The sequence below is a fragment of the Haliotis rubra genome, unplaced genomic scaffold (assembly GCF_003918875.1).
Source record: "Haliotis rubra isolate DU_JTF1 unplaced genomic scaffold, ASM391887v1 Scf165, whole genome shotgun sequence".
Taxonomy (NCBI): Eukaryota; Metazoa; Mollusca; class Gastropoda; order Lepetellida; family Haliotidae; genus Haliotis; species Haliotis rubra.
Genome location: NW_025765614.1, coordinates 712,674 through 739,723, shown reverse-complemented (window position 1 = coordinate 739,723; position 27,050 = coordinate 712,674). Strand labels below are relative to the sequence as shown.

Here is a 27,050-nt window from a genome sequence, read left to right as displayed (position 1 = left end):
GCGTCCTCACGGTACTCACACACATTGAATTAACAAGGTGCATTGCTCAGGGATCAAATTACGCGAGGAAATGCAAGTAGATATTTGTATTCACCTGCACATACAAATACATACGTTCCCTTTTATGTTGTTTGCCTTGAGAACATATAAAGCTGTTGACGTGAAACAGTATATAAAATGTCTTTGCGCTATAGCACCACCATATAAAGGAATACGTGGCTCGTAAAAAAGTCACACATCTTGAATGCAGATTTTCTCATTTCCATGGCATCCTGTTGGTTTGTTTTGAGAGCACATGCTGTAACTTTTCGAATGACGTGTGAAACTATTCTGTGAAATTGTCATTATTTCCTTTCACAAACATGACATTACCTCCCCTATAAAGAAATAAAATAAGGTGTCGTGTCGTTTGATGATAAAAGATTCGGACAAGCTTCAAGAGTCATGTCATGCGTTACCTTCACTCAATGGGGTGTATTGAGAAGGAGCATACGAGGGTCAATAAAGGGTGTCATATATGATACAGGAAAGACCCTGTACTCACAATACACAATCACATGCCCACAACTAGCCCTCGCATGCTCCGAACAGTCACAAGTGCGCCCGGTGCGAGGGGTAGCGATGAGGCGGGTCTACGAGTTTAGACGAGGCATCATGTTACAAGCCAATGAGTAAACCAGGCTAAATACCCGACTGGTGGGTACCAGCTCCCCATACCTTACTTCAGAAGCGGAACTAAATGTTCACGGGGTGAGACAAGGTGCTCACCTACGTTCAAGCAGCAGTCCCTCATTCTGTAGCTTAAAGCACCGGGACGGGTTGGCTGCGCTCTACTCTCCCTCGTGTAGATAGCGTGTACAGACTAACTGGGCACCTGGGTGTGATCTTGCACCATGGCCTTGATGAATATCGTCAAGGCAGTGACCGTTAGACTGGTATTGTTTTTGCACAATATAGTCGCCATCTGGAGAGTGACCGATGTCTGGAAGAATGACCAGTTCTGGTTGCTGACACTGGCCACAGTGCCTTTCATTATAGAAGGAATATACGTGGTTGTGAAGAAAGAGGGCATCGAGTGGAAATGGTAAGTACTGTCGATACTTTCCCCAATATTAGAGTGAGTGAGTTCAGCTTTACGCCGCCTTTAGCAATATTTCAGCAACATCACGCTGAGGACAGCAGAAATGGGCTTCACTCATTATACCCCAATATTAGACGGAGACGCGTTCTGGTTTTAACTTGTTTTAGACATGCACTGTCCATTAGATGCTAGTTTCATCAAATGAAACCATTGTTTAATAGAATGCAAACAATGTTCAATAGAATGTAAACAATGACACACCATTTATGAAGTTCATTGATAATACACACCAAAACTTAACGCTCATTTTCTTACGGCTATGACAATATAATACAAAATGCAATTTGAATATAATCACATGCTAACTATTTAATTTGACAAATATTGTGCAACACATATGTAATAAAGAAGTATAACAAGTGAAACAATGAAACAAGTTAAATGATATCCCCGCGTATCAGTGTGCAATAACTATATTTCAATTATAATATATATCCCTATCATTGCAGTATATAGAGCAAGTCATTAAATGTGTGAAGCCGAAAACACTATGCCAATCCATACTTGTCACATATCCTTTGAATTGTCAGTGACTGTGTTTTAACTGACGAAGCAGCGAAGATCACATGTGGGTGTCGGAAACAGGAAAGACGTGTTCCGATTCCACAGACTCGACACTGCCCCTAAATAACTTGTTTGTTAATATCTGAATACGACCACCTTCCAACCAGTATACATAGACTTTGAATAGAATCATTGACTAACTGAATAAGCGTCTGAGGAATGTTTGTATATGTTAGTCATATTTACCGTATCATAAAGTATATACCTTGTCCTTAATCCTATTCACTACACTTAACCCTTGATAGGATATAAATTGTACTTTCTACATCGTGTACTGTGTATGCCCTGGTAGTGTCTACCTGACGACGGTTTAATACAGGTTTCATTTAGAAGGTCAAGATCACCCAAATGGTTGAGTAACCGCATGTCATATTTTCATATTCATGCATTAATATTTAGAGACGCAAGGACAACTTTGTCAAGTATGTAAAAGGCATAACGGGAAGTGAACTCACATGGCAATGATTTCAAGCTACAGCCTACATGTATTTTGTGATTTGATTGTCTACAACACTTACTCAACTGAGGGATGTTCTTTGATGTTTCATCGATGATATCTGGTATTCACGACCATTAAGATAAACATCTCAGTTTCCAAGTGGACCTCTGGCTGTTTCTGAACACTGATAAGAATTTACATTGACCTATTGTACTGTGTTTTATATCTTACAGGTGGGAAGACCTTCTTTCGTGGGAAGAAAGAAGGTCTCATGCTCTTATAATGTAAATCTGTTACTATCATTATAACGTTCATCTTCCACTTCAACCTAACGGATATGACCACTAAAGAGTTTCCGTTTGTTGGGGCATTAAAACGCTTCAATTTACCCGAAGACACTAATCATTAACAGCGTAATTAATTCAAATTAAATTAAAATTCCTAAATACTCTGAAGTAGAATTTTCATTAAAAGGCATCTCTTGAAAGAGCAATGTACCGTTTAACGATAGGTACCCATATTCCCCTATAAAGAAGTAGACACTAAACTATAAATAAGACACTTAGCATTTAATTATATACTCGCCCCAAAAAGAAACGCATATAGGAATTTCAACTGTATTTTTATGTTTATTTTGAAACATCTTGTAGGCTTTATGAGCCAATGAAATATAGTGAAATTGCACACTGGGAATGCAGACGTATCCATCTTTGGCACCAACTCGAGGAAAGTCAGTTTGAGTGTCACGTGGAGACGTGCGGTGGCGCTGAAGTCAATACCTCGTGTGACCACCGTGACCGTGACCATCAACTTAAGTCTCAGAATCTCGTGTTGCCCAATCGCAGCCAACTCTGCCTGTAGTGCCTGTGCGAGTTGCTGAAGTGTCTGGGGCTGAGGGTTACGGCGTCGCACCCGTCTGTCCAGGGCATCCCACACGGGTTTAAGTCCGGTGATCTTGAGGGCCAGGGGAGCACATTGATGTTGTGGTTCTGGAGGAAGTCTCTAGTGTGACGTGCTGTGTGGGGCCTGGCATTGTCCTGTTGAAAGAACTCCCTCTGGCGATCAATGTTTGGAAGGAGGTGTGGGCGTAGGATTTCGTCACAGTACCGTTGTGCTGTCAGGTTGCCCTGGACCATCACCAAATCACTTCTCCTACGGCAGGTGATCGCTCCCCACATCATCGTTCCAATAGAAATCGTGATTCATCACTGAACCAGATTCTACGCCAATTCGGTAGGTTCCAGGCCTGAACGTTGGTGCACCATTGAACTCGATATCGACGATGTTGTTGTCGAAGCACAGGGCCAAAATAAGGTCTTCTGGCACGTAAACCAGCCTCTCGCAACCTGTTCCTGGCGGTCTGTACAGAAAGCCTCCTCAATCCGGGTATTTGTCGAGCGGTACTGGTTGCCGTAGCTGTTCGATAACGCAGGTGATGTACCCGGATGTAGTGATCCTGCGCCGCAGTGGTCGCTCGAGGTCGCCCCCTACGAGGGGCATCTGCTACCGCATTCTACTGGCGATATCTCTCCCAGAGCCGTGAAATGGTGCTTTGGTGAACATTCATGCGTCGGGCAACTGCACGTTGAGACTGGCCAGCTTCAAGCAAACCAATGGCGATATGGCGGCTGGCTTCACTTAGACGTGGCATTTTGCGATCGTCAACAATATTCCAAATACAGTGAATAATCGACAGACAGCGATCAACCTTTTATACCGATCATTGAGACTATCTGATCCCCAACTTTCACGTGCATTGCACTACACGCCGAAATTTAAAATCAAGCTTTTAAATACGGGTATTTTACGGATGGTGCGTTTTGTTGTGATGTTTCAAAACATAAACACCATAGGACTCATAAACAGAGCAAAACCTTTTGTAAAATGAATCACGTTTTAATTCATTGCTACATGAAATTGCTATTTTCATGATGCGTTTCTTTTTTGGGAGTATATTTCTCCTTGAACGCGTTTGAATAATGGCTTTAATTTTATATTCGTGGGAGGATCCTTCACCACACGAAAACATGAGTCGGCGTTATTTAATATCCTGTTCCACCATACTTTTACTGCGCAACGCAATTTATGTGTCTGTGCCTTTTAATGGGTCATCAAGGGCTGGCATTAATTGACTGTAAATCAATCTTACTAGGACCCACATATGAGGTCCCTTTAAACCAGGTATTATCCACGTTGTCGTTGGTCTTAACACCTGAATACTGTTCTGACTTCCAGGCAAGTGTAATGTGGAGTTAAGCCGTTGCGTAAATACAAGGTTTGCAGGAAGAATGTCGAACAAATAGGATATGTTTATAATGATTTGAAAAGGCGATTGTTTAACGACAACAACGGGATTTATTTGGATATTCGTAGAGACCGAATCTGATTTCTTCTAAAAAATGTACACTTCCCTACTCGCTTCTAGTTAAAACTCATTTTGTCGAACAATATGTATTCTAAATGCCTTTGCTCCTTTTAATGTATATATGTTACTTATGTATGGTGGGTTGGGGGTACCTTTTGTTCTCAACTTTGCTGTCATATGAAGAGATGCATCGTTATTGAAAATATTAACTGATCTTGAGCGACCTATGCTTGTCGTGACGCGAGATTAACATTGTCGTAACAAAGTGTTTATAAGTCACAATCAAATCACTACCACACGGAAACACCGGGTGTTCGAGAAATAACATTGTGAGGTGTTCGATGTTATAAAACCCTGTTAACTCGAACTAGTTTAACCCCATGTACTGCTTAAGACTATTCAAATGTATAGCCTGTGGTCTAATATCGGCATTCTGGCTGTCTCGAATGAACCGATGAATACATATTTCCAATGTTCTAGAGGACTTCGAGAAATTACTGAACATCTATAGAAGGACATAAATAAATCATCGGCCGATATTTGATCGGTATTCTAAAAGTTGGTCAGTCAATAATGAAGCTTACTTCTATATAAATAACACGTATTTTATTGTTCTATTGTATGCGCAATCTATGCAATAAGCAACAAGTTGTTATCCATAATATCGTATGTATTGCAGTGAGCATCCATGAAACGGTGTTGTTATCCATAAAATCGTATGCTTATGTATTGATTACATCAACTTTAATCTACATTAAGATCCTCAAGACGACGATATATCTGACTCCATGATGTCTCACGAGCATGCTGACGGTGACATCTTCCTCTGCTGTCATTCCAGACTGATGGTAATGATTACAACTAAGGACAATACAGACTGACCCCACAAGCGGCCTGTACACACTCTACTTGTTTGTCTAGGTCGCTAAAAGCCACCAACTACCACGTAAACTGTTTGATAACGCCAAGCCTCGAAAACCTTTTTAAGACTTGTTTTTTGTCAAGTGTGTGTCCTTATTTCAATTTCTTTTGAGCAATGTTGACCTACTTTTGTCGAGGCGGGTGAATAAGCTGACAATGATGTTTTGAAGACCTGAAAGACCTCCAGCTGATGGAGAACGTACTGTAGGGTGTATTTGTTCGACAGACTTTGGACAGGGGCTACTCCATTGAAGATTCCGTATGACACGAGGGTTGTTTTGATATCATTATGTTCTATGGTGCCACGGTCCTATTGGATTACAGCATTACAAACTGTAATGTCTCTCAGCACGTTTGGCTTATTATTAAATTGATCATTAGTGTGAAAATGTATCTGACCATATATCACATGAATCATATAATCATTATCTGCGCTCCGGATGGTTAATAAAACCAGATATGAAAGTGGACATTTATTGCGATAGCATCAGTAATGACGGCAACTTATTGCGATATTATATTATGATGATTATTTCAAGGTCGGTTGTCTGAGGCAGAGGGTCGTTTTGTCCATGTAAAATTGTTTACTATGACGCAACGATAACGTTATATGATGAGGATGTGGCTGTATGTACTATTTGGCAGCGAACAAAGACGACGACAAAACATTGCAAATAAAATAATAAAATATACAAACTGGTATACATTATATGCCATCTGTATAGTGGCGTCCGCTGTGTTAGAGGCTGGCATTTTGCATCTGTGACGTGACCGAGGTTCGGGTCGAGGATGGTTAATATTTGGTTAATATGTCATTTTGTAGTCATGTTGTGACATCACACAGTTCCTTGTAGAATCGGCCATGGCATCCCCACGAATATTATTAAAGGTTCTGATAGTACTGTATTCATCTTTATGATGTGTGATTTTGAAGAAATTGCAGTTGTCAATGATGATGATAGTGACGGCGGCGATGATGATGATGATGATGATGATGATGATGATGATGACAAACAATGACACATTTCTCTTTAGGTATATCTTAATACAGATGAATGTAGACTATTGGAACCACACGTAATTACCACCTTTAGAACGAGATATTAAATAGAGCATAGGTTATCCTTTGTAAAGAGTATCATGCGAACATTATCTGTACGCAGTAACCTTCCAGGAACCGGATCCCTCAATGCACCCTGTGATAACACAGATAAAGTATAAAGAGCGTATTTAACCCAGCTTTCAGAAGCAGGTCAACAGACAGGTTGTGTTCATCATGGCTCCAAGGATAGCAGTGTCAGCATCTTTGGCATCACTGGTAATGTCAAAGGTGAAGATGCTGCTTGAAATCTGGGTCGCGCCTGGAAGGAAGGAAGTGCACGTGTGAGTCTGGTTGTATGTCTGATTCTTAGGCTAATTGAAGCGGCGGAGTTTCAATTAAATTTATTCAAGAGCTGCAGAAAAATTATGTGCGGCAAATAAAATGTTCAAGTTATTCGTACATATTTTATGTTGTTTGTTTTATAGAACAGATTATAAACACGCCTTTTAATCAGTACATGAGACAGCGAGTGTCTTGGAATTTGTGGCGTTGTCGGCAACATCTGTGCTTTGTCAGCGCAACATGTTTGTAAAGACGTTACAGGTCGTTGTTGCTGTATCTTTTCCACATGTGGCACACTGAAACTCACCACTGCAATGAGGATGACAGTTATGTTGAATTATGTTGACATTTCAGTTTTGTTACGTTGATGTGTATGTATTGTTCAGTTGACATTTATTTTGTGTTACGTTGACATTTGTGTAATGTTACGTTGTATGATCTGCTGTTTTACGATCATATCTCAGCTGTCATAATGACATTTTAGCTATATGCGGGATGGATCATTTTTTACAGGAGGGTTACGAATCTGAGGCCTTCCATAGAATGTGAGGAATGAAAAATGATTCCTTTATTGCATCAGCAATAGAATGTGATGGTATGTGATGGAATTTGATGGTATGTGATGGGATTTGTTGGAATGGAATGTGATGGTATGAGATGGAATGTGGTCGTATGGACTGGAATGTGATGGCATGGGATGGATGTGATGGGATGTGATGGGATGGGATGGGATGGGATGGGCTAGGATGGGATGGAATGTGATGGTATGAGATGGAATGTGATGTGATGGGATGGGATGGGATGGGATGGAATCTGATGGTATGGGATGGAATATGATGGTATGGACTGGAATGTGATGGTATGGGATTGAATGTGATGTGATGGGACGGGATGGGATGGGCTAGGATGGGATGGAATGTGATGGTATGAGATGGAATGTGATGGTATGGACTGGAATGTGATGGTATGGGATAGAATGTGATGTGATGGGACGGGATGGGATGGGCTAGGATGGGATGGAATGTGATGGTATGAGATGGAATGTGATGGTATGGACTGGAATGTGATGTGATGTGATGGGATGTGATGGGAGGGAATGTGATGGTATGGGATGGAATGTGATGGTATGGGATAGAATGTGATGTGATGGGATGGGATGGGATGGGATGGGATGGAATGGGATGGAAGTGTCCAGCAGCAGCTTCAAATATTGTAAACAATACAAGTTACAATGACTTTAATGATTATACATTGTGCAACGGTACCCCAGTTTTCCATGGACAATTACGCTGAGAGGTTGAGGTTATTCTTCCCGCAGACAGTATCATTATATACAGAAAGTCTGAAAGAAAGCATCATGTTTCACATCACAGGCGATGGGAGACATATTTAAGCATGGATTACGAACAAAACAGCATCCTGAACATAATTTAGAAGATGCCTATTTATAAAGACGTAGCTTTGGGTATTGACTAAGATATTAACACTGTTTCTCATGATAATAGTTTCGGAACATATCAACAATCATTAATAATTCTACCAATCGACGATATTTCCGATTACTGATCTTATTAGCCAGGCTTTTATATGTATGTATATATGTACTAATACCAATATATATAGTATATACATCAGATATAAATGTATTAATATATGTAGTAATACCCATGTATATCGTATAATATACCAGATATAAATGTATTAATATATGTAGTAATACCCATATGTATGGTATATATACCAGATATAAATGTAGTAATACCAATATATATGGTATATATACTAGATATAATGAGTAATATATGTAGTAATACCAATATATATGGTATATATACCAGATATAATGTAGTAATATATGTAGTAATACCCATATATATGGTATATATATATATACCAGATATATATGTAGTAATATATGTAGTAATACCAATATATATATTATATACATCAGATATAAATGTATTAATATATGTAGTAATACCCATGTATATGGTAAATATACCAGATATGGATGTATTAATATATGTAGTAATACCTATATATTTGGTATATATACCAGATATAAATGTAGTAATACCAATATATATGGTATATATACTAGATATAATGAGTAATATATGTAATAATACCAATATATATGGTATATATACTAGATATAATGTAGTAATATATATAGTAATACCCATATATATGGTATATATACCAGATATAAATGTAATAATATATGTAGTAATACCCATATATATGGTATATATACCAGATATAAATGTAGCAATATACAGGTATGTAGTAATACACATATATATGGTATATATACTAGATATAAATGTAGTTACAGTAATATATGTAGTAATACCAATATATATGATAATACTATACTGAGTCAAAAAAGAAACTTCACAAAATGTAATTTGATAAAATAATGAATAATTTTTCTCTGATGATACATCTATGTATCCGAAATGGGATCCCTATCTTTCGACTCTAGAAAAACGTTAGCAAAACCCACTCAAACCCATCCATTCGTCGTGCAAATGATGTTAGTGCCAAATCAGGTTTTGCACGTGCAGTCGATCACGTGATCTTCGCATCGAAGTTTTCTTCATATGCACGTGTTTGCATTGGCCTCAAGAATTGAAAAAACACTTTTAAACCACAGTTCTAACGGTACTTGAAATGCCACGATTGTCAAATGTGCAACGTGAACGTGCCGTTGGCATGTTGCAAGCGGGAAGATCAGTTATTGACGTCGCAAGAGCAATGGGATGCAGCCGTCGTACTGTGTATGACTTGCGAGGTCGTCTACAACAAACTGGCACCACTTCTGATCGCCCAAGGTCGGGTCGTCCACGTGTGACGTCACGAGCAGAAGACCGTCAAATCGTCCTACGTCACCTACGTGACAGATTTCTGCCGGCTACACGAGCCAGGGCTGAGATGTTTAGAGGTCGACTGTCCTCACAGACCATTCGAAATCAGTTGCGGGCTGCCAATCTCCATTCTCGACGTCCATATCGTGGGCCAATATTGACGCCGTTTCATCAACGTCAACGTCTGCTGTGGGCCCAACGTCACCTCCGATGGACCCAGAGAGACTGGAATCGAGTCGTCTTTAGCGATGAATCCAGGTTTACCCTCAGATTCGCGGACGGCAGGCATAGAGTCTGGAGACGACGTCGTGAACGGTATGCCCACTGTTGTGTACAGGAAGTCGACAGATTCGGGGGCGGAAGTTGCATGGTGTGGGGTGCTTTCTGTGGGAACAACCGTTCCCGACTTCTGGTCATCCGTGGAAACCTCACAGCTGCTGCTTACCGCGACCAGGTGCTCACCCCTGAACTCGTTCCTTTCATGGCGGCTCATGGCCCAGGTCAAACAGTTCCAACATGATAATGCTCGGCCGCATACCGCGATGTTGACACGAAATTTCCTTCAAAACGCTGGAATCAACGTCATGGACTGGCCATCGAGGTCCCCTGACCTTAATCCAATAGAGCACGTTTGGGATGCTTGGGAGAAGGCTTCGTGGTCTTAGGAACCAACCGCAGAATTTGCAGGAACTTGGCGCTGCCTTGCAAGAGCAATGGCGCAGAATCCCCAACCACGTGTTCACAAGCATCAGGCAGTCGATGAGGAGGCGGTGTTTGGCAGTGGTGACTGCGCGGGGCGGCCATACACGATATTGAACTGAGAAATTTCGCATTTTTATTCTTGTGACTTGACATTCTGTATACCCATGTTTTGGAACGGCGGTGTAGCCTAATGGAACTGATTATGGCACTGTCAGTGTATCGAGTACATCACACAGATCTCAGCAATGAAATAATAACAATTTAACCATCTTACCATCTCGTGTTCTTTTATAGTGCCCTGAAGAAAGAATGTGAAGTTTCTTTTTTGACTCAGTATATATATAGCAGATCTAAATGTATAATATATGTAGTAATACCAATGTCAGACAAGCAAGTTTGGTTTGTAGTTGTTGATAAAGCCGCCCTCAGCAATATTCCAGCTATATGACGGCGGTTTGTAATCAATTGAGTCTGGACCAGACAATCCAGTTATCAGCACGATGGGTAGCTGAAGATCACTGTAAACCCGGAGATAGCCAAAGCAACGACGTCCTCAATAGCCATACTCCATACTCTGACCACGATTTCATATTAACTGTCCCCTTCTTCCGAGGAACCATTAAATCGTTTTGTTCTCGTGGACTAAAGAGGACAGCGAACATCTGCAAGCCACCTCGTATATAATGACAGTAATAGTACCCGCTATATATACCAGGGAGGAATACTTGTAATGAATGCATGCCCTCCGTGACACGCTGTAAAGGATATGATAGTATCCGGGATATGTGGTGAGACTGTTGTTGTCACATATCTCACATAATTCGTACCGAGTAGTGATCAGATGTAAATCATACATCCGGTATAGAACATTATTTTCCAAAGCTGTCACGTAATATCTCTACTTCAACAACTGTATTGTTGTTCCATCCATCCATCCACCCATCCATGTTCATAATGCATGCTACCTTAAGACAGCATATTATCTACATGGTTAACAAACATACACATGCTGGTGGCATACTTCGCGGAGATTTTGATTTCCAGTCTGAAATATCTCTTCATAGCGATGTTATGTCCAAACGGGACCAACACTGGGGCTAAATCAGTATTCAAAGAATCTTTCTATTTTTATAATTACTTTTAAAAATAAAAAAGTAATATAGAGTAGGCGTGTACATTAGTTAATACATTACAAATGTCTTTACCCTTTTACAATACAAAAGGGTTTCGGGTAACATGTTTACATGTTAAATAACTCCTTGACATTGACAATCTGAGTAGGTAAAAATATATCATTTTGTCAAGAGAAAACTCACAAATAAATAATAAACCCCTTGGTAAGTCAAACACGGTGAGACTGTGTGATATCACGTTTGTAGACACGGCTCAGGATATGCAAAACATGTTTACACGGTTTACCCCAGATATCCTCCTATTTCAAACGTCAATTGTATGTACAGAAACTCTCTATCGAGTCACATTCAAGTAGGTATTGACCCTTTAAAGCCGGGTGTCCATTAGGTGCTGTAATTGTCCTAAATGGGTGTTTGTCGATCAGGATTAGACAGTGACCATGTAGTGTCCCTCAACCCCTCAACGTCAGACTCTTGACTCCATGTGACGACATCGCGGGGATGGTGTTGTCGTATTGACGGCTAATGGTATATAATCCATGCTCAAGCCATCACATTATTATGGAACAACCATGTACGTTTGTTATAAGCTTTACAAGAAATTGGTCAAAAATAAAGTATAGAGGTTCTAACAGACATAGAAAGATACTCTCATTAGCATTAACTTGTCGGAGTAGAATTTTGAGAGGTACGTGTAAGGTTTTCTTATGTTCCTTGTATGATTTGCCGAAACTTTGCAATCACATTATATGTTTATGTATCTTGAAGTAATATATCATGCTACATATATTCACGATGATTTCTGAATTTAACAGATGAAGGAGAATGGGTTGTTTCTTGTCGTCCGCTTTTGAACGAATATACGTCTCACTGTGATATTCTAAACGATTCGGGGGCGGTGGGGTAGCCTAGTGGTTAAAGCGTTGGCTCGTCACGCCGAAGTCCTAGGTTCGATTCTCCACATAAGTACAGTGTGTGAAGCCTATTTCTGGTGTCCCCGTCGTGATGTTGCTGGAATATTGCTAAAGGCGGCGTAAAACCATACTCAATCACTCACTTATCGATTCGGACCAATGTATGCACATTTAAGTGCAATGTTGTTAGGAGGTGAGGTAAGAAGACTCGTTCTCCATTCGGATATATAGGTTGATGTTCCCTGTTTTTGTTTGTAAAATCGCGTGAATCCGCTTCTATTCGTAAGACAATCTCGGATTCGATTCCTAATCAAACGTCAAATTTCAGCTTGGTTCATTCCGTCCCATTCTTCCACCACGTTTGTTGAGAGTGGTCGGTGGTTGTTGACGATGACCTATACGCCGTGCAAGGATATCCCAGACTTGTTCGAAGGGTGACAAATCTGGACTGAGTGCTGGCCATGATAAGGTGGTTATATTCCCCTACATCCTGAAACACAAAACGACGTCGACGTGTGCAACCAAGATGTCGTCAGTGCAAGAATGCCTGGTGACCCGTCCGGGAATAACATGTAAAGGTGTTCTGCCAGACAAGGATTCCACCCCACACCATTACTGAGCCACCACAAACCGGGGGTCAAGCGTGCATGGCATTCTGTCCACGGCATAGGTAACAATTAGATCAGGTACCAAGGGACAATATATCACATACCTTGGAACCTGGCTGTCCGTAGTTCGAGATAAGAGAGTTTCCATACACTACTATAGTGATGATAATGATTCTATTGAAACGGCTACACTGGCTAAAATATAGAATGTCTAAAGTTACTATCCTCAGAAACAGATTCGGTTTGGTGTAAAGGTAAAACTACTTGTGACAATTATATGACTGGATCACTGAAAATCAGTGATGACACCAGGTGTTCGCGAAAAGATGCATAACGGTGAAATGAGCCAGAAATGAGCTTCACACAATGTACCCAAGTGGGGAATTGACAATATCATGTGAATCTATACATGAATCCATAACAAATAGCAATGATAGCAGACAGAAGTGACAGGCGACCATATCCTGCCCCACCGGTGACATCCATCCGAAACACATGCAAAGTCAAGACAATTATTTACCTGTCAAACAACGGGAACGTATGGTACAAGTCACTTGGAATTGCATCGGACATCATTTCTGGTCATTGCCAAATTTGAAAAGGTCCCCCACATGTCTACCATGTCCAACGGTTTGAAAGCTCTATTGAACCTTTGAATGAGATGTGATCTGTTAAGCAGGAGGTATGGTGGACAGGACTGATATATGTATTCGTGGAATGATATACTGGACAAAATGGAAGTAGGGTAATCAGATTGAGAACTAGGTGAAGCGAGAAAGAAAGACTAACGTGTCACGTGGTAGGATTAGAAGTGATGAGGTGAGATTAGACGGAGTCAAAGGAAGAAAGATTCTAGTGATGGTGATGGTGTCATATGAAGTACTGATACCTCGAGTTGAAGTCTAGGTTACATACAGATGTCTGATATCACGAGTACGTGAGTCGGCATTCATCCTAATGAGCTTCCAGTAGCTGACTTGCTAACATGTCTGATGCAAGCATTAGAATAATGTCAAGACTCAATACCTACCTTGCATTCATTTTCTAAAATATTAAGTTTGTCCAGTTCCTATCTCAAAACAGGCGGACAGATATGTAGATTTAAATTTACTGTTCATGTTATACTCCCTTCTCAATTATGATACGTACCCTGTACCCTCCTGACAGCACAGATTGGGTTTGAACCCAGTTCGAAAAAAGACAAGACGTTGCGGATATTCTTCAAACCAGATATGGCTGTGGGCAGAGAGATGGACGTGATGGTGAATGGGTCACATGTGTCTGTCAAATGACAGTTAAATGGACAGTTGTATAATTCGATGTGTTATCGTCTATCCTCCAGAGACCTAACTGTCCCACGACAAATAATAGGATGTGTTAAGGTCTATCACCTTGAAACCTGACTGCTACACGACATATACTACCATGTGTCATGGTATATATCCACTAGACACATGACTGCTCCACGATCTATAGTACCATGTGTTATGGTACATATCCTCAAGACACCTAACTGTTCCACGATTTATAATACCATGTGTTCTGGTACATATCCTCAAGACACCTGACTACTCCAGAACCACCCGCAACCATCTGTCATTGTTGAGGAGGTATTATACTGTTGGACTTGCAGAACCTTAATGTTTGAGCAAGTGTACACACAGTAACACACAGCTCTAACCTCGAACTTCAAAGTATCCTGGACCACATCCATCAACTATAGTTTAAGCACGCGTCATATAGAACGTGAACGTGATCACAGTTGAAGTATTTCTCATGTCAGACGCTGGTGTGAAATGGCACGATTTTTATCTATAGTTTAGATCCTGCAAACAATGTTCCGGAACGTCGAGAGTGTATAATGTATCATACATGACCCGTCTACTTTGTTTGTTCTGCAAGGATTTTTCTACTCGGTATAGTTATGTGTGGCGTGATGTACATAGGACTGGTGGCGTCGGGTGGTGGAGTTGGCCAAGGGTAAACACTGTGAGAGTAACAGCTCTTATGGGGTTAGTTGTTGAGCATGGTTACCGTAAGTCTTCTAATCTTCTGATCTTAAATGTATCAAAATATCTTAACATGTTCTAGTGAACCGGTTGCATTGACCAGATGCATGACTGTCGTGAACCGATTGCATTGATCCACTGCACTGAATTCAAAATTGGTCATGTTCATGTCACCAACCATGGCACTTTTCTTTTGGAATCTGAAATAAACTGACGTTCAAAAGAAAGTACACACCTGATTCTTTTGTAAAATATTTTTTGGAAAACAGCATTAATGTTTAAAAAGTGTTTTGATTCTGCCTTGTCACAAATATTGTGCAAGTGTTTCCAAAACACCACAGATATTGTACCCAATAACAACATTGCTTGCAAAATATTTATAGCTTTATTGGGAATAATCCCAAACCACCAGGTGTGTAGTTTCTTATGTACGTCAGTATATATTAAAATAAAATGAAATAGAATGTAAATTAAACTGAAAGGCTGTTTGAAGATTGGACTATAACTACTGTAGGTTAAAGCCCTGTTGTTCCCACGAAAGACCTTCTTGAAACGTCCACTATACCGCTTACTTACCCGGAAAGCTTGAAAACTCCAAATTATGATCACAGAAGAGACCAGAGAACCCAAAAGAAAAGTGAGCGAATTTTGTGTTATGCCGCGTCCAAACGTAAATCGTTTACATCACGATTTGCTAATATAAACTCATAAATCACCGATAACTGTATTGATACTAGATGTTCGGATACTGTCCCACTTGAACTTTGCTTCTCACATTACTCATACGTGGGGAATCGAACCGGGTCTTCGGCCTGACAAGCTAAAGCTTTAACCACCGGGCTAACCAACCGCCCCTTTATCATCAGTGATGGAACAAGGATGCGTGACTGATTGTCTGATATCGCACGTCATTGCACTGTTAGATAAAGCTCATTTTGAAATTAAGCTCCGGTTGCAAAAACTGTTCCGTCGAGTTCATAGGGTTTATTATTTCCTCTTCATTGAAGTTTATGTTTGTTTGATAACACGTGTGCAATTATCAAGACTTTTAAAATGCAGTAATAAATCAGAAATCGTGCAGGCAGGGTAATTTGAATTTTGTAAATGAAGTTTTGCATTGTGTATGTGTTCCTCTGTTTGTAATGGTTGCTGAAAGCCGAACTACCATTACGTGCGTGGTTTTTTTCGATTGTGATTCATTTGATGTGGGTGTGGTTTTGGATCAAACGTTTCTGGGGGTTTGGCTACACTTTTCAGCTTCCTTATGGCTGGATACCATTCGTAATTTGTGGGACAAATCCCATTTTCAAGTCTATTCCATCGTTTGACCCTCAATGTACATTGCGATACATGTGCTGTTGGCCTGTTGCCTTCCAGTAATAAAGGCTGATCCATATACATGGAAGCAAACCGAATACCAGAGTGTCGAAACTCAAAAAGTTATAACAATCCACATCTTCGCATTTCTTGTGGAGTTCTCGGTTTTGGTGAAATTTCCTCGACGATCAAATGGTGAATGAGATCAGAAGTAGTTTAATTGAACGTGTATGGAACTGATCTTGATCGCGTGTCCTCAACAATTGAATGAGGTAACCACTATATCCTACCTCCACTCCCCAACAATTACTGCATGACAAACATAAAACATTTTGTACTGTACTGAGTCCTTTGCATGCAGTCAGTCAAGCCTATGTATACAATCCAATGAATGAGAATTATGTACAACATGATGGGCATATCAATGTCAGTAAACATGACTGTCTGAACGTCCTGAAACAACTCGCTTCAAACATTGCCACGTGTACTAGCACAGAAACTGCGGGCCCTATCATCGACTTAAGTCAAAAGTCTAGCGTTAACCCTTGAATTTTGACCTAGAATTATACTTGTGAAAAGCCTCTACAATGACGCATTCCAGCGCCGTAGTATGTCTTCAAGGGTATTTCGAAACAGAAGCTGAACATGAATGCGTTATGTTATTCTTCATCCAATATCCCATCAAAATGTAGAAGGGAATTCATTGGTCTACTGGTGCGTAAAAGAGTCTTTATCACCACCTTACCTAGATTCCTTTAATCGAGACCAATTACAGAATAGTCGCCTTTCGGGCTATTGGCCTACTCGGCCTCTTACCATAACCGTCCCGGTTGAAAACCTCTTGAAGCCATTGAAATGATACAAATGATTGCAAGGTATACTTTATGTTAAGTTTACGCACCATCTTGAATGTAATGTGACTCCCACCTGAGGTGTTGACATCCTTTTTGATGAAGTTTTATGTGATGTCTATAGGTAACAAAATATGTTCGAATATACGTGTTAATTTATGTTTATTTAGAAATGGAAAAAGAATGTGATACGGCTGTGTGAAATAACTGGATAGTTTAAACATGTATATATATGCAACGTCACCGTGATACTGGAGACAACAGTAACATGATCTCACTAAAACATTTATAATCGTGATAGGTGGTGAAAATATTTAGACAGGGATATGGGGGACAAATATGTTGTTGTATAGTAATAACTATACCCCAGAAATACTTTACTCAAATAAAAGAGGCAAACCCCTTTACACATCCATAAGATATCGATTGTCTAGTTGTGACTATATCATGAGTGTATATTTGTTTCAGCAGTATTGCAGTTGTACGATGTTGCCAAAGCCACTCGGGCATGGCGGACCCAGCCGTGTACGTCTCTCTGGTGTCGGCAAAGTAGTGTTGCTTTCAGCCAGTTGCAGGGTAGGACAGGTGTTTGTGATATGTTATCCTTAAAACTGTGTTACGACAAACTAGGGCACTTCACGCCCAGACATGGGTATATCCCGTCTGTTGTACTAAAATTGCAGCTATAAACTTTCACTTTTGACAAAGTTACATGCATATACATACTTTCAAATACATTCACCACATCAAGTAGACATTGAGATACATTGTTATATGAGAAATAGGAATCACTGATTGCAATGATGTATTTATGCCACTGACACCATCATCATTATAATAAACACCTATAGATGCAAGGATAAACGTTGGTCACGGCACAGGTGTCAATACGCATTGTTAGAGAGCACACGTTAAATATCATCATCATCATCATCATCATCATCATCAACTGTCATTTGCTCACTGAGTTTCAAGTGTCATTGTCAGGACTGCCGGACTGAGTGGTGCTGCAACTAATTATATCCGCCATAAAGTAATTGACTGAGCAACAAGTAAATGATGACAAATAGACAGGAAAAGTGATATACGATTGGTGTATATTTGAGAGGAAATATTTGTATATATAAATCATGTTTTGCGGTGAGGTGCATCCGTTACTCGAAAGTATGTAATAACTATGCAACGGGAAAGTAGGACTTCAGTTTGAGGCCTCAAATAACTCGTGTGATTTTGGTTGGTTTTGCATTTATATATAAACCAGGTCTGACATACAAATTTCATACTTAGAAACGCTAAAATTATATCAAATCAAACGCGGCCATCTCAACAACCTCACGGTTAGAAATACGCGCTTACACTGCGAAGGAACTATTATAACAATCCGATCGGCCTCTGTTCATGTATGTTGTGTGAGTGAGTGATTTGGATCTGAACGCTGTGTTCCAGTTCTATCAAGGTGTGTCACCTTTATGTTGAAGGAAGACCCGCACTGACGCGGGCCTTTGACGTTTGTAACTTTGGTTAAGCCTTTAAGTAAGGGTTTGTTTGTAGCAGGGCGAGGATTCATCCCACATATGACACCCTTAACTTGTTAGCTTGCTGACTTTGGATCAGAAGATCCAGGGTTCGAATCCCAGAACGGGACTCGGACATTTTATGACCGTTACATGTTTATGTTGTAGAAAATAACATTCACCCTTGTCACTATCGAAATCTGTAACATAAATGCACAGAGATCGTGCCTGAAAATATTTCTACCGTCCTATAGACAGTAGCCCATTCTACTGTAACGTTCAGTTACGCCAGACAGCCAATCAACTCCCGGTTAATGAGCCATAACGGCCGGTATCACACAGGAAGGTTTTCACACTGTCGTACGAAATAGACACGTCATGATGTAATTTCAGTACTGGCCAAGCACCTGCACGGTAGTCTGTGCCAGACCCTGGAAAATACATTCAAACGAGTCCTACTCAAGTCTAGAATGACTGTACAAGTCTAGATTGCTTCGCCACTCGCCCCTTCTTCTGTATTTTATCTATCTTTAGGGGTTGTTCCCTCTTATAATATAGATGTGGATTTTCTGTCCAGGTCAGCACGAAGATGCTGTGGATAGTGTGACTACGTAACTGTTCCATAGATACCCGTTATGAGATTTGTGTTAAAAGATAATTGTTTAAATGACTTCATACAGTAGTGACTCTCGTCATGGACCCTAAATATAGAGACTTCAGTGTCCTTCTCTCATTTAGCCAGAGTTGACCTTCTTGATTCATCTATGTATATTTTCGCTTTAGAAAGTACAGGTGACCGACTAAGACAGTCGACCATTCTTTATGTAACGTACATTCGTCCTCCTTCAGTCATGAAGTGAGTTATTTGCTACTTGTCATGGCGCAAGTGGTATGGATGTTTGGGACGACAATATGAAGGTTTATTTATGGGGAAACTCGATTCTTATTGGAATGGGAGTTGCTGACCCTCAGGGCTCGTAACGTCGACAATTCAAAGACAACCGTAATAAATCACGTTGTACGTATCAGCACGACCTATATCTCTAGTTCAGCAGCACGCCCTATGAACAGTGGTCGTTAAAACGGTTCTTTACTATGTTGAAAGGTCTCAAAGGAAGTGTTACATTAATGTTTGTGATTATCGATTGTTTGTACCTACCGCTGGTTCAATTCACATGGCCGTCACGCCGAAAACCCGGTGTTCGATTCCACACGTGGGTAAAATGTGTGAAGCCCATTTCTGGTGTCTCCCCCCGTGATATTGCTGGAATATTGCTGTGTGTGGCGTAAAACTAAACTCACTCACTCACTCACATGGGCCAGGCCGTGCAGCCAAATGGTAAAGCGTCCGCTCGTCACGTCAAAATCCGGGTTCGATTCCCCAACATTGGTACAATATGTGAAGCGCTGTGATAATGCTGAAATATTGCTAAACCCCAATTAATTCACTCACCTAAGTATAATAATAACAGTCCACTTGTAACGCGCTGAATCCATGCACAGTTCATGATCTAAGCGCAGATGTCTGAGAGGAGATGACAGAGTGAGTGAGTGAGTGAGTTGGGTTTTACGCCTGACCGGACAATTCACACATGAATATGTAGTGTATGTAGTGTATAAGCGAAATTAAGACTATGGTATTTATGTTGTACGAATGTTATTCAGAAGAATATAAAACATCAGGCCATTTATAACCCTGAAGTAACAGGTGGTTTTGTTCTTATGTGACACCACACAGTGTTTGAAACACATTTTCTGCTGTCCCCCGCCGAAATGTATCTGGAACACTGCATTGCGGCTTGAAACCAAACTCAGTAACCTACCCACTCATTTTTTATATATTCTTTCATCGTTTTTAAGTTTCGATAATTACAGGTGGACACAATTATATTCATCCGAGGGAGCGGTGACAAGTATCCCTCATATACACCATAAACGTGACGTGAAGCATAGCCTTTCAAAATGTTTTTATAACAGAGGTGATGAGGGGGGACCATGAGGGGCTTTTTGTCCACGAAATACGTTTCCTTTATCTCTTGGTCATCTTTCACTCCTTACTCAATTCAAACTTGTGTATTTAAATACTCTAAAAGATGTATGCGCCTGTTAAATGTTAATTGTTCTTTTATGAAACGACACATTCCCAATGCAATACAATACTATTATTTTCATTTGTTAGTATGCAGGAATCGGCTGATACTGTAATCAAATTACCTATCTTGAGATTTATGACACTGTGGAACCTGTTAATTTGAGTAGCTTCTTTAATTTGAAACCGCACGACCAGCGTCAGGTTACCACACTTCTGATCAACCGCCGATAACGTGAGACATATGTGTGTGATGTTGTAGGTTGCTATGTATACGGTAAAGTCAGAAGGTGTAAAGAAGAGAATAATTTGTCACCACTCGCCCTTCCAATTGTCTAAAGCGGCTTGTCTTCAAATGAGAGGAAAGCTCAAACCAAAGGGAGTATGTTGTGTATCTTTTAATAGCGCTTCAAATGATTGTATAACAAACACATTTGCCGGTATATTTCCCACACTCGATGGAAGATTGTATTTGTATTGGTGCAGAATTAACTTTGAAAGATAAAAGAGGAGCCGTGTAACCTCTTCCCTTTGTTTGAGGCATATGAAAAGTTCGTGTAGTCGTTCAAAGAGGCCTGTTTTATTGTGTGTCATCGTGTCCCGACGGCTTGAAACATTGGCCATACTATCAATCGTTTGACCCGTGAAGCTCCGGGTTAGAATTAACTTTCAGCAACCCATGTGTGTTGCAAGAGGCGACTAACAGGATCGGGTGATCAGGTTTGCTGACTTAATTAACACCTGTCATATCCAAATTGGGTAGATCGATGCTCATGCTGCTGATCACCAGATTGTCTGGTCCAGACTCAAGTATTAACAGACCGCCGACATATAGCTGGACTATTGCTGAGTGCGGCGTTAAACAACAAAAAATCGATGTAATATATATACGATATTAGAACAATTACACCAAACACGCAAGTCCTTCAATTCACCAATGCTGGTCCTATTTTTGTCTTTGCTTCCCATCGGCCACTCGCCCTGAGTTTTCATTCCGAAAAATATAGATGTTTTCTTATCTCAATGTTCAGTCGAGGTTTATTCCGTGATGTGATAAAAGAACACATTTACCCCTGCAGGCTCATTAAATGCAGCTCAGCTTGATCTTTCTTCATCTGCATTCATTAAGCGACTCTATGCACATCTATACTTAGTGAAAGGCATTTACAAAGGGGTCCGTTTAATATAATGTCGTAAAATGACTTTTACAATTAGTGAAAAACACCTGCTCTTGCTGGTTGAAGTTAGAGACAGGGTCCAGTGACAATTAGCATCAGATACGTTTGACATCACTCTCCCTACTGTTTCAGGCTCTGTCCGTGTTTCCTCTTCTTCTTGATGAGCACGATGCCGGCTATTTGGTTGCTGGAGATCAATCGCCAAGGACTGTTTGCCACCACCAACATCACAGCCGTCACCGACATCGCCATTGCAGGGGTCAGTTCAACTGTTTGTGCAGATCTGGACACGCCATTGGTCACTGGTCCAACCCAGCGTAACAACTAAAGATAAATCTGGGTCACAGCATTATTTATACTTAGCAACATAGCTGAGCAGCTTGACTGACAATCTCTACCATTGCTTTAGTTGTCTATTCATTAAGTTCAACTTTGTAAAACTATCCCACAAAATTACAAGCTTCAAGTGTCGCACCTTACTATGAAATATGTGTATTTTGTCGTAATTCAAATTAAGTGAACATACAGTTTAACATAAAACTTCACTTGATAACCTGTGTTAGGGAACCATTGAGACAAACATATACTGAACCCCAAAAACAACACCATACCGATAGAGGTTTCTTAAACCACACACTTTAATTATCTCTAATTGACAATCACAACGGAGGATTGAGTTCACACCTGACAATTATGGTTAATACATTTTCGGGAATCACACAAAAGGAGTACACGCAAACAAAATCACCAAAATGGTACCATTAGGATACCTCAAAGTCACAGTATCGTGTGCGGCATCCATGGACATCGATGACAGCGTTGCATCGTCTGTACATGGAGTGAATTAGCCGGTTGATGAGGGTCATAGGCACATGGGTCCATACTCTGCGAAATACCTGATCGAGTCCAGCCGCAGTTGTCAGTCTTGGTGGAGGTCATTCAGTCTTCTTTGAATCTCGTCCCAAAGGTGTTCTACTGGACTTAAATACGGACTGAGTGCAGGCCATTGTAGGTTTTGGATGCCATGTTGTGTTAGGAAGTCCAGTGTTACTCTGGCAGTGTGAGCACGAGCGTTGTCTTGCTGGAAGATGTGATTTATGTGACGTCCAAAATGTGGTACAACGTGGGGTTTCCTCGTCCTGGACCGAGATTATGGAACACCACGGGACTCTCTGGTTCTGACCGATTTCACCCCACAACATGATGCTTTGACCATCCCACGAGTCTCTTTCAACAATACACGCATTGCAAAACCGTTCCCCACGCCTTCGCCATACTCTCACACTGCCATTGCTGTCGAAACACAATATCGGCTTTAATCAGAAAAAAGCACAGTGGTCCATTGTCGATAATGCCAATTTCGATGCTGAGTTGCCCTCCGTGCAGCCTGGCCAACTTGCAATTGTCTCAAGGCTTGGTTCCTCTGATGTCTCGTAAGTCGTAGCATGGCGATTGTGTCAAAACAAGTCAGGCGAGTTTTGGACTCGCTTTCGTTGGTAGGGCTGTCTCGATATATATGACGTGCATCTTCATTTTCACGAATGTCATACAGAACCTATTACCGCGTCTGCCTTGTTAGGTGCGTTTGGTCGATATGATTTTCATCTGAAAAGACACTGATGTTGGTAATAACTGTCAATTTGGATTGCAAAACATGTTAACAAAAAGATACAATCATAATAGAAACACCACCTTGCAAGAACAAAATTTTGCATTTGGTTTTGAAAGGTGACGTTTCTTTTACGGTTCAGTATATGTATTTTAGGAACATCAATGAGTGCAACGCAATCACCTTTTGCAAGTACAACTTTACAATACAATTACCACTGTAGCCAAGTATCAATAGTTTCGTCCCTTAACTGTCACATGATCCGATGCACAAATTTACGAACACAAATTTGCCCCTGAGTGTTCGCACTTTAGGCGTGCTCATGTGTTTTGCAAAGCTGCAAAACTTCTAAAAACCGCTTCAGCTCAAGCAGCCTAGCCATGATAACAATGACATATTTTCAAAACAGGTTACTCGCTGTGTTTTGCTATTTCATAATTTTTCATACACTTAAATGTACTTTACATTTTAAGTTTATGTCCATATTATATATATGTTTTATTTTCTTCTGCAAGGTCCGGGTCCCGATTCGGTTAACTCCAGACACCTGGGTATTGGTGATCGAGGAGAGTCTGCTCTATCTGATGATCCTGGGCAGATGGCTCCTGCCCCGTGGCGAAGTCAGTCGGGAGCAACTCTCTCAGCTTCTCTTCAGCTTCCTCGCTATTGCCTCTGATATCATGGAGTTGTTTTCCCTTTTTGACGAAGACGTCGTGAGAGGCAGCATCGTCGTCACCTACGTGCTCCTGTCAGTGTGGACTTGGAGCATTCTTCAGTTTACCTTAGTCTTAACCATCTACAACCGGCCGCGGAGAGCCAAGGTCGTCGAGAAGACCACGTCAATACTGATGGAACACAAGGAGGGAGTCAAGTTGGAGATCATCGCCATCTTCATCAGTATGCTAATGCAGGATGGCCCATTCCTCTGTCTGCGATTGTTCTGTATGCTTCAGTTTCAGTTATTCACGTACAGCGTGGTGTTCTTCACTGCCAAGAACTTGCTTGTGATACTGCTGTTAGTGTACCGATTGAGTATCCTGTGTTCAGAGAACTACTGTAGAAAGGGACACAAAGGCGACGGGCAGGATGAGCTTGAGTTTGAGATGAAGAACGAAAAGAGTCCCCTGGATGACAGATATGTTGCCGTTAATGAAGGTTATCAAAGTGAAAAACGTAATGGTGGAGCTGTGAGACAAAGGTCAAGGCCAACGTCTGAAGCAGCTAGCAGTATTGGAAGTTTGAATAAACTAGGCATTCGAGTGAGTCATCCGGGAGAGACGGACGTCGACAAAGAGAGGTTGAGTCTCCGGTTCAGCAGTGGAGAATCAGTTTCAATGAAATCGGAAGGACCGGAAGTTGAACACTTACCGGAACCCATAGAGCAATCATCGGGAGAAGAAACCATTCTTAAAAAGGCAGATTCGCTGGAATCCTGTCATTTGTGACATTAGAATGCCCAACATTTGTTATCTTGGCCTTATCATTCTCAATCCAATCGATGCATTGTCCAAATGGAAAAGCGTTGCGGGCATCCTTCAAGAAGAGAGCTTGAAAGCACTTTCATTTGGCATGTCCGGAAGGAAATTCGCGACGATGGTTCGTTGACGACGAAGACATGAATACGACTTAGGTCTGAGTAGAGCGATGTGGAATGATGGAAATCTTCGCCTGTCGACTGGGAAGAAATCCGAAGACGCGATACCTATCCCAGTTCAGTTTCATACGTTGCTCTTGAAGAATTAGCAGCCAGACACCCGTTCCGAGTCTGGTAACAGACTTTGCTCTAACACCTTGCTGGAAGTCTTTTAACAGGCCATTGCTGCATTGCTTGAATTGGTCGTCGTCTCTGCTGAGTGACCTGATCAAGTTTCGTCCCACCTCTGCTACCCCCTACTCTGCTAAAATATATTTTGTTATAAAACTTCGTGAGCTCGAAATCCCATCGTATATGTTACTCAAAAGTAGAACACTTGTATTTTATCATGATGCTATAGCTCATCGTCATGGTTCATGGTCCATTTTCTTATATGACTGTTGTTACTCTCAGGGCACATAACTTAACACAAGTTACGTAAAAGAAGGATGTCCTCCAACGTATTTCGAGTAATATATTTGTCGCATTACCCATATTTCATCGGATCCTAGAACCTGAAATATCAAAGCTAGACCACCAAAGATATATATTGTTATGAGGTAGTTCATCTGGAAGGGAGGGTACATACTGACAGTTAGCTACGAGGGAATTCGGAAAGGTAAACGAAGACGGTTCTTCATGAACATCTGCATGTGTTGTTTGGGATATTTTGTTTTTCAAATTTGTTTTTTTATGTTTATGTTTTATATATTTGTGGGGGTTTTATTTGTTTTTCTTTTGTTTTTTGTTTTATTTTTTATTGGTTTGGGTTGGTTTGGAATGAGGTGGAGATGGACAGACCAGGATTTGGCAAACAGGGATAACTCACCAGAAGAAGTGGAACACGTGTAAATAACTACAAGGGGACTAAGCTGCAACATAATTCAAGCTCACGGCAAGATTTCAGTTCCATGATGTCCCCGTTGGCATACAACAACAGACATCATATCAAGTCACCTTGTCCGATCACCCTGTCTCGCGTCTTACTACAAGAAACATGGGACTGATGACCCCTTCAAAACAAGGCCCGTTTGGGGTGAGCCTATATGTAATCGGATTCTACTGACCGCTTGGGGATATAACCATTAATAGCTTTACTTCATATATCATGTTATTATATAACTTCTAAGCATTATTTTCAGTATTATGTCTATACATCAACTTAATGATGTTGATCACCTACTTGTACATTATTGTGATATTATTGTGACAATCAAACTATCGTCCTTACATCTAATGTGAGTTATGCATGTACAGGTCCGAGATATTCTTCGCTACCCACATTGTGTCAGTAGCTCATCATCTTTAAACAGTTCATGTCGTCAATATGTCAATGAGTAATAGTTAATGATAACCAGTGATGAAAGGTGAAACGTTTTAAGAATACAAGCATTGTTCACTATGTATTTTGTTAATATGTTATGGTTGTCGAATGTCTGTTTGTGTTGTAAACGAATATGATTAATGTGTTTGGTGTCACAGATGACCAATGGTATGTTAAGAAACAGAATCCATTCATAAACCTACGATATCATGAGCATGTGTGTATTATTCGCCATCAGTTTGGTAATGATATCCTGTTTCACAGGTGGCACCCGTCATAAACACATGCAAAGGCAAGTCAACTGTTTTTCTGGAAGCACACCAGACTTACTTTTTTGTCACTTATGTGTCTTTCACATGTCTTCCATAAAAACTATACTAATGCGTTGAATACTATAACCCAAAGTCATAGTAAGATTATAAACATGATAGTAGCCAGGAGAACTAAAATATGTATACAAACGTATTACAATATATTTAACAACC

At 40.6% G+C, this 27,050-nt stretch overlaps 1 protein-coding gene across 1 annotated transcript; it reads left to right on the top strand.

Annotated features, from left to right (window-relative positions):
* The first annotated feature begins 564 nt into the window (after positions 1-564).
* LOC124271989 (transmembrane protein 26-like) lies at positions 565-27,050 on the top strand. The gene is made up of 3 exons (XM_046707159.1): positions 565-1,084; positions 22,132-22,258; positions 24,124-27,050. Exons 1-3 carry the CDS (start codon positions 894-896, stop codon positions 25,051-25,053), a joined length of 1,248 nt encoding a protein of 415 aa, XP_046563115.1. The 5' UTR covers positions 565-893; the 3' UTR covers positions 25,054-27,050.

What these genes read in the sequence shown, in the direction of transcription:
- LOC124271989 (XM_046707159.1), top strand. Translation starts at nt 894, where the DNA reads ATGGCCTTGATGAATATCGTCAAGGCAGTGACCGTTAGACTGGTATTG. An exon ending in GAGGGCATCGAGTGGAAATG is followed by an intron (nt 1,085 to 22,131) that starts GTAAGTACTGTC and finishes CTACTGTTTCAG; the next exon opens with GCTCTGTCCGTGTTTCCTCT. An exon ending in CCGACATCGCCATTGCAGGG is followed by an intron (nt 22,259 to 24,123) that starts GTCAGTTCAACT and finishes TTCTTCTGCAAG; the next exon opens with GTCCGGGTCCCGATTCGGTT.